Source organism: Bacillus rossius, chromosome 11, assembly GCF_032445375.1.
Source record: "Bacillus rossius redtenbacheri isolate Brsri chromosome 11, Brsri_v3, whole genome shotgun sequence".
Classification (NCBI taxonomy): Eukaryota; Metazoa; Arthropoda; class Insecta; order Phasmatodea; family Bacillidae; genus Bacillus; species Bacillus rossius.
This window is the reverse complement of record NC_086338.1, coordinates 17,631,029-17,640,645: the sequence shown is the minus strand read 5'-3', so window position 1 is coordinate 17,640,645 and position 9,617 is coordinate 17,631,029. Positions and strand designations below refer to the sequence as shown.

Sequence of the window (9,617 nt, the reverse complement as noted above, 5' to 3'; positions counted from 1 at the left end):
GTGCCCCTTATACATTTGTTGACACAAGTAATACAGCATTTTTTATTTATTTACAATTTTATTTTAATTACACAAAAATTTGTATTTGGCTTTGTGATACAGAGAAAATTTTTTTTAATGAGTTGTTTTGTTTGTGCTTGATTCTTATCGGTTTTGTGAAAGTCGTGTTACAGTATTCAGTTCAGTGGTGACCTGTGACTGACGACTAAGAAGACTGAGCATGGTGTTGCTGGCTGCACATCAGAGTGAATCTGATGACACCACCAGTAGCTGTTGTTTCGAGGTGTTGCTGTTTCCACCAGTCGAGAACCACCAGCTGATTGCTGCCTACAGCATAGCAGATGTTAAGGTGAAAGTATTTTTATTTTTCTTATCATGTTCATTAATTTTTTTTTTTTAATTTTTGTCTAGGATGTTTAATACAATTTTTATTTCAGCTTTCGTGGTTTATTAATAACAGGCAGATTGTAAGCGAATAAAGAAAAGTAATTTTTTTTGTGGGCAGTCTAATTTTATGATTGTTGATTCAGGAGTTTATTTTTTTTTTCTAAAAGAGCAAGTTAAATATTAAATAATGGTTAAAAGTAAGACATAATTTTTGTTGATTTTGGCTATGGCCCTGGTTCGATTGAGTGGTTACTGTGTTAACGAAATTTATTTGTTGATGATGCCAGTGTAGGAAGCTATAGAGAGTAATGTAATACAGACCCTGGAGGAATGGGCTGTAGCGTGAGGGCATGGAGGCCCTGGTTGTGACTGGGTTCGCAGGGTAGGCGACCCTTAGTAAATGCTGAATGAGCCTGGAGAATGTTGTGTCCTTTTGAAGTAGCAGTGGCTACCAATGTAAGAGGCACGGATGGGTAGAAGTGGTGGGCCAGGAATTGGCACCACGGGGATGATTGGTCGAGCCAATCCTGCCGCTGAGAATTTTTTTTGTTGTTGATGGGTTAGAGTCCCACAAGGTGTGTCCACAGGAGGTGGATGTTAGGCATCTATTAGTTTTTGTTATTTCGAAAATGTTGGAAGCATGTTGCTCAAACATGTTGATAGTCATCGATTTCGGGTTGGAGTCATTCGTGAACCAGGTGCCAGAAGTCAGACCGTCAGAATAATTTAAATTTTGATTGATGAGATTATTGGTAAAATTATTTGGTTTTGGTATTGAGGTTTTTGTCTGTGGGTATGTTTAGTAGTTTTTTTAAGACTTTTCAAATAGTTAACCTATACCCATCTTTGTTTAGAATCGTCTATTAGTGTTGCCCAAGTACAAAAGTATTTTCATTTGCCTATTTGTCGCTGTCACATTTATCAGGAGAACTTCTATGTCACACTTAAGATACCTATTGTTCATGTTAATTCCAATTGGAAACTATTTCAGTTTGTTGCGGTACCTTTTCGCTGGAAAAATAACACTTGCCACTTAGAGCACGAGCCCAACTTTTTAGCCGTAAATAATGAGCAACTGGTGACCATTCAGGGTAGAAATTTGTTGGATTGTCGTCCCTTCGAAGACAGTTTATGTTTTGTTCCCAGATTTTCAGGTGATGCCATGGGAAGTTCTCTATGTCCTAAAGCTTTATTTCAGGGAGTGACTGCGGAGAAACTTGGTGAACTGTGTGCTTACAGATGCCATTCGGGAACCCACCTCATGATTACGCAGGCTGGTCCTGAACGGTATTTTCTAACTAACCCTGTTGGTAAACTATAAGTACAATGTTTAGTGAATAAGAACCAAACCTTGTTTTTAGCTGCTGCGGATCGACCTGGCGCTGTGGACATTGAGGTCCCTTGCGATTGTCGCTTGTACATGAATGATGAGCTTAAAATTAATGAACTTTATACGTGTGATTTTCTTTCTAAAGCTAAATTCCAAATGATTCATGTGATTCCAGCTGCTTGGTAAAAATTAAAAAAATTAAAGATTTTACCTTTAACAGCATCTGCACACACAGTTTTTCCTTCATTAGAAGATTGTTTAGACGAGGATTGGCCTTCTGTTATTCCTCACTTGAATTTGGTCGTTTCACGTTCCTTTGCGAGGCCCGAAGAATTACAGCTGCGAGACCCGGTGGAAGTTGTAAGCTTTTTGTTAAAACATTTACAAAGTATTTCTTTATTTGTGATTGGTGGTAATTTATTACTAATTGTTGTAAGAAACCCTTATCTAGTGGGTATTGGTACCTTACCCCGCGTATCAGCTTTTAGTGAAAATGTCATGTTAACAATGGAGATAAGCATAACTGTATTTATACTTGGTGTCATAATGTGTATGATTCTTTTTCTGCTATGGAAATGGTTGTCACTCAAGTGGAAATTACGGAAAACTGAGGAAATCTCACCTACTGTACAGACTGATGTTGCAACTACAAGTGAAACCTTTAACTTACGTGAGAAATTTTCTGAGAATTGTCGATTAAAATCTAAGTTGGTTAGTGAGTCAGGTGAGGAATTTCATGTTTATCTCACCCTGTGTGATTAATTTAACAGAACTGTTGGTTATGTTTGATTTGTTCACCCCATGGAGGGCACATAGTTGTTAAACACTTTTGTGGTTAGGATTTATAATGTTTTTGTAATTAACTGTTCAGTTCAGAGGTTTTACTTTTTGTTTAAAGAATAAAAAAAAGAGACAACAATCGAGCATGAATCTAGGGGTCCAAGCAATTATTAATCTAGGGTTAATTTTTTTTTAATTATTTGATTACGCTCGACTTTGATTTAACCTGGGTAGGGATACCTTGTTCCTGGTCTATCCCCTCCACTGTCCAAACCGGTGTGCACTCGTGCCTCTGAAGACAGTGTAATTCATTTTCCACAGACTCAAGTGAGGCAGAGTTGTTAGCAACAGGTGTTTACGTTTTCTTTTTCTTTCATGAAGAAGAGACAGTGCATCGATGTACCACATCCAGAGACTTCAACGATTACGTTACGTAAGTTATGTGAAGAACTTTCCTTCGCCATGTATGTCCTCCTGACTGAGGACCATGTGTTGTGCAGCCATTGAACTTGTGTGGGAGATGGACTACTGTTTCCTCCCCTGTTGTGTGGTGGGCTGCTTATAACTCATGAGGAGTTATACTGTGGAAGCCCCTTCCCAAATCGGTTGCTGTGTGTATGTGAACTTTCTGTCTTAAAAGAATGAAGAAACGGATCAGCATGGGGCTCGTTTTCGTCGACTTGTGCCGAACGAAGAAATCAGTTACTCTCGGCCAACCAGTGACAATGCTATTTTTTTTTCTGTTCTGTAGCTAGTAGCTGCAGAGGCGTGTAATGAAGATCTTGGACTTCACCTAATCCTATGGACATTTCAGGTTCCTTTCCTGATGTTTATCCTTTGTTTTCCTGACTTGTATAGTCCATTCCTTTTCTCTTGGAGGCCAAGCTCCCATTTTAATTTAGCTGTGTTTGTTTCATTTTATTGACATATTTATGATCATCTTTGTTGTTGTTGTTGGAGAATAACATGCCCCTGGACTCATCCTTGGTTAGTTATGCTGTTTATGGAACTGATAAAGATTAAATGTAGGGTGGATCTTTTTGTAAAATATTTGACAACATTGTTTGCTAATTATTCAATAGGGTCACTTCACAGTTTTACTTAATGGAATAATTAACTTTTGTTTGTTATCAACCTTGTACTCACATAATGTTTTGATATGATGTTAAAAATAAACCCTCCCCCCTAATTAACTTGTTTAAATAGGCTTGACAGTGTAGTGTATGTTCTTTGGTGAGATTTTGATACTGGTGTTGAAATGTTTGTTCAGTTTCACTGGGGAGACATCCCCGATGACATGCTGCAAGGAGGGCAGGCTAAGGGCAGAACTGCTCTGAAGGCTGGATCCTGGGTGTGAGCTGCAGATCACACTTCAAGGACTCTTCTCTCCAGCTTCAACTAGGGCTGATCTGTCCACGGTTCATGCCTCTCCTAGTTGTATGTCGTACGAGTATTTTTACGATGTACCAGCCACCATCGATTCTTACAGGAAAGAATTGTTTCCTGGGCTATTTACTAAAATTGTATCCTGTATTGGTTTAACTTTTTCAGTTTAGACTTTGAATTTAATTGTTGTAGTAAAACCTAACCTTCGTGCGCTGTCTTGTTCGAGTAGGCATTTAACTTATAATTTTTTTTTTTGCCCCTTGGTTTGATTCATTGTTAGGAATTTTTTTTTTATGGCTTGTGGGGCACAAGCCCTTGTAGACCGGGGTAATGTCGCGGTCTGGAATTTCAGTATTCTTTTTTTTCTGAAATTTATTTTACTTTTGTTTCTCGTCAGGTTTACGTGTTGGTGTACGTGCACGTTTCCAGGCTCGGCCGGTTGATTTCGACACGCGGGTATTGGAATATAGGTTGCTGCGACATTAGTTTACAGGCACCGCGGGCTTTGGCGAGGCTGTGTGGTTAGCTAATTCTCGCGGGTCGCTGGCCAGGGCCCGCTGAGAGGTTGCAACACGCCGTTCCAGAAAAACCCGCTGCGCTACGCTAGTCTCTTGTTTGTCGTTTTGTGTGTTCTGCCACGCGAGGCTTTTGTGTACTCGTTTCGAGGACTCTGTCCTGATTAGTGTTGCCATCTGGCGTCCGACTTTGGAAACGTAGACAGAAATAATCGAACAGCGCAGGAGGGGGAGGGAGAGCTCGCTCGCGCCTGCGCAGAAGGAACTGTCGTCTTCGTTTGTTTTTTTTTTCTCCTTGCGGGAGGGAGGAACAGCCTACTTCACTTGTTTTTCATTTTTTCCTTTTGGGAGAGGGGGGACAGCGAGTTCCCCCTGGCTAAATTTTCCGGTGTTCGTGTTTTTTTTTCCGGAGTGGCCCAGTTTTGTAGTTAAAACCTCCTTCCAGGGAGGGGCCGAGGTTTTTTGCCTGGGGACCTCTCTGGAAGCCGGGTCCACGTCGGTTTGAAACAACTTGGCTTCACCTCAAGTCAGAGGGTAAGTGGTTGGCCATGGCTCGTTCGCAACGATCATTTCTTGGACGATCTTCGTCTTAATCTTTTAAGAAATAATGTAGTATTATTCCATCCCTATTATTTATTATTTGGTTTTTGGGAAAAATCGACGTCTGGTTATAAGCATGTATGTAGTGGTAACTGGGAAGTGTACTGTTCCTCAGCGGAGCTGCGGCGACGGCCATGTTGTTGTAGAGATAATTGTTTGCCGGCTGACTTCACTTTAATGTGTATTTAATGTATTTATTTATTCGTGAATCTACTTGATAACTTATTTGTTATTAATTCTTTTGTTAACCTTTTTTTTTATTTTTCAGAGTTTGTTTATTGTGTTTCTAGTATTTATCCTAGTAAATAAAATCTGTGCTTGAATGAACTAATCACGTCTCTTTTCAGTACATAAATTATACCCTACACTTCCTGTATAGGGAGAAGACTTGATCTCGAGTACCATGCCTACCAACGAGCTACAGTACCACCCCCCCCCCAATGTTATAGGTTATTTATTGCTATGTGTATAAGGTGTACGCGGGACGTCTGACGGAGTCACGTCACAATATAAATAATTATTAAATAAATATATGGATAAAATTAAATACTAGATAAACTTATATCAGAAGTGGAAAAAACTCTAAAAGACTCCAAGGGTTGACTTGAGAGTAAATATTTACATTTTGGAAAACTAATGTTCGAAAAATAGCGTAGCTACAGTGAAGCTAGGCCTAAAAAAAGTGAAAAAAGTTAAAAATTTAATTTTTTATAACGCAAAGTTTTATAATATTTGGCAAACCTTTAAATAAACTTACATTCTGTTTTAAATGTTTATTCAGCCATTTTTAACCGATGACTCACCGCCGATTTTTCTACTCTATGGACTTTCGAAATGGCATCTTTTTTATTCTTTGTACGATTCTGAGCAGTCAAGTTGGACTTTACAACCTGAACATTCGCCCCAGTCGTGTTTCAGTCCGAATGAGAGTGTTAAGAGTACCTTATTCGGTTCGGGTACCTTCAGTCTGCTCCTAGCTCTCCCCGCACCAAATAACAGCATTAACGTTATAGAACCATGTGGAACCACGTCGTGTGCATTAAGCACTCAGTGTGCCCTTAAGTGCAAGGCAGTGGGTTGACGTGCAGTTTTTTGGTAGTTACAAATTTTAAAAATTTCAAATTTGTGTAAAAATATACAATAAAACCTTTTTATGCGTTCTGCACTTTTTATAATGAGGCAATATTGATGTGTTATTTATGGTAACGTTATGGTGTCAAGATAACCTTAAACTATTTATTTAGTTTTTGTCAATATGGGCACACACATTTGTCGTTTGCATGGAATAATAAACCCTGAGATTCTTGTATCAGACGACGCAGACAAACAATGAACACGAAATATCACTTTGCATTGTGATGAATGAATGCGTGAATGAATTAGTGATAAACGTCTCGTCCGCGCCGGGACGTCCGCGACGAAGCAAGTAGAAGAGATGGTAATGGAGCTTCGACCAAATGGATAAGAAGAGGAAAGGGAATGACTCGAGCTGCCCAACGAACAGGCCTATATACTAGGCCCATCTACCAGACCAATCTACCAGGCCCATCTACCAGGCCCACCGACCAGGCCCACCTAGCCCACCCACCTACCAGGCCCACCAGCCAGGCCCACCAACCAGGCCCACCGACCAGGCCCATCTACCAGGCCCAAATACCAGGCCCATTTTCTAGGCCCACTGACCAGGCCCACCTACCAGTCCCACCGACCAGGCCCACCTAACCGACCCACCAACCAGGCCCACCAGCCAGGCCCAACAACCAGGCCCACCGACCAGGCCCATCTACCAGGCCCACCGACCAGGCCCACCTAGCCCACCCACCTACCAGGCCCACCAGCCAGGCCCAACAACCAGGCCCACCGACCAGGCCCACCTACCAGTCCCACCGACCAGGCCCACCTAACCGACCCACCAACCAGGCCCACCAGCCAGGCCCAACAACCAGGCCCACCTAACCAACCCACCAACCATGCCCACCAGCCAGGCCCAACAACCAGGCCTACCGAACAGGCCCATCTACCAGGCCCACCGACCAGGCCCATCTACCAGTGCCACCGACCAGGCCCATCTACCAGGCCCACCGACCAGGCCCATTTTCTAGGCCCACCGACCAGGCCCACCTACCAGGCCCACCGACCAGGCCCACCTAACCGACCCACCTACCAGGCCCACCAGCCAGGCCCAACAACCAGGCCCACCGACCAGGCCCATCTACCAGGCCCACCGACCAGGCCCATCTACCAGGCCCACCGACAAGGCCCACCTACCAGTCCCACCGACCAGGCCCACCTAACCGACCCACCAACCAGGCCCACCGATCAGGCCCATCTACCAGGCCCACCGACCAGGCCCATCTACCAGGCCCACCGACCAGGCCCACCAGCCAGGCCCAACAACCAGGCCCACCGACCAGGCCCATCTACCAGGCCCACCGACCAGGCCCATCTACCAGTGCCACCGACCAGGCCCATCTACCAGGCCCACCGACCAGGCCCATCTACCAGGCCCACCGACCAGGCCCATCTACCAATCCCACCGACCAGGCCCACCTAACCGACCCACCAACCAGGCCCACCAGCCAGGCCCAACAACCAGGCCCACCGACCAGGCCCATCTACCAGGCCCACCGACCAGGCCCATCTACCAGTGCCACCGACCAGGCCCACCAGCCAGGCCCAACAACCAGGCCCACCGACTAGGCCCATCTACCAGGCCCACCGACCGTTTTTAGATGTGGCGGGTTCTTCCAGTTAGCGGAATGTAGGTTTTTTATTCCATAATGTACTTTTTTAATGGAACATTAATATTCATTTAAAATAATCGATATTTGTAAATTTTACATCCACATTATGACTACTTTATTACTACAAACAAGTTTTTGCAGTAATATTTTGTTTTTAGTTATATCCCGGTCATTTATGCTTTGTGCTGTCCCAATACCTTCGATAGTTACAGTTGTTTCTAAACCATTGTCATATTAACTAACTTTCCCGGTATTAACTGTGCACATTATTAAGAATAGTAAACCAAATAAAATCAAATTATAAAATCATCTATCACTTTTCTATCTTTTAAAGAAAATGGTGGTTGAATGAAAGAGCGATTAAATTATAAAATTTTGAGCCAATTTTCTTAAAAAATACTCAGCATTATCTCTCAATATTAATTTATTTCATATATGAAAAAAAAAAAAAACATAGTTACAGTATATTTCTAGTAGTATTACAAACAATTTCTGGGCAACTGGTTTCCAAAGGAATCTTTTGTAAAAGTACAGATAATATTTGTCGGTGTACCGGGTTACGAGTGCTGGTCTCAGAAGGGGGAAGCCTTCTTTTCACAGACGAGAGAGCCAACCGCCCGATCGTGCATTTTCGGTTTTTTTTGGTTCATTGTAAAAGGTTAGGTTAGCTACATTATAAATACTTTAAAACATTGTGTACGGTTGATTTGGTTAGGATAGCTACATTAAAGACACTCTGAAATCATGTAAACGGTTTCCTTGCCCTGGATAGCTACATATTAAAAAGTTATCTGCTAAGCAAACATAAAATTATTTTACAGTATTTTTAATGTAGCTTTACTTACCTAATATAACCAACCATCCACAATGTTTTAAAGTATTTATAATGAAGCTTACCTATCCTAATCGACCCCAAAATCTAATGCCACGCCGGTTTATACAATGAGATAGAACGGAAAAACAAAAGCGAGCATGAACTTCGGGGAACTTCGGGTGTGGTTCTCTCGTCTGTGAAACGAAGGCTTCCCGTCAGAGAGAGGCATGAAGTCTGATCACTCAACCACTGAGGCTCCCGGTCCTTAGATAGGAACAATGGACATTTATTTTTACTAACAAGTGAATAGAACAATTTTGTTCTTAAAAAACTATTGACTTGGGCGTGATCGCATTTAGAAAAATGAGCGCAGGTAAATATTTAGGTATATTTGGAATTATTTCACTTGAATCACGTTTGAACTTATAAAAAAAAATAATCATAACGTATGAGCTTTGAACTTTTACTCTTCTTTTGTATTGGATCGTTTAGATATAGGGGATAACTTAGGGCCCAACTCGTAGCTTTTATTTGAAAATAAATGGACAGTGACTTGGTTTATATCTGAAAGATTGCCTAAAAGTGATGGGTCTGTTTTTTTTTGTTTATTTTTTTTCGAAATGCAATGCATTAATCAGGGTGGCCTGTTCACTCGTAAATTGAAAATTTCTGTTTCCTGTAGGTGTCACCCTCCTCTTGCGCCCCTTTTCGATCAGGAAAAGAAAATAACGTACGCAAACGTATTGATACGGAATCTGGGTTTATTCCGTCCATAGAAGCAAAACAATTCTCGATTTTTCCCCACACCTATTCCATCAGTAGTTTATTTTCTGTTATTTTTATTTATTTTTATTTTTGCAAGCGCTTTCCCACCGAGCGTTCCGAAACTCGCTTGGAACGAACCTGTCAAAGCCAAAAACTTTGATTAATCCGAAGCGGACGGCCAGACAGTGAGAGAAGATCGCTCAGAGCAGCTAAACGCTTATTTCCCTCGCAACTCGCTTTGGAAAATCCGTACAAAAATCATTTTAATACCTAAAATTTCTTTATTCCTTTTTGGA

The 9,617-nt window shown here is 41.9% G+C and overlaps 1 protein-coding gene across 1 annotated transcript; it reads left to right on the top strand.

Moving 5' to 3' along the window:
* Window positions 1-220: 220 nt before the first annotated feature.
* On the top strand, window positions 221-7,552 carry LOC134536426 (major cell-surface adhesin PAc-like). Its single transcript, XM_063376140.1, has 2 exons — window positions 221-349; window positions 6,812-7,552. The coding sequence occupies exons 1-2, from the start codon at window positions 221-223 to the stop codon at window positions 7,550-7,552; spliced, it is 870 nt and encodes a 289-aa protein (XP_063232210.1).
* The last annotated feature ends 2,065 nt before the right edge of the window (window positions 7,553-9,617 follow it).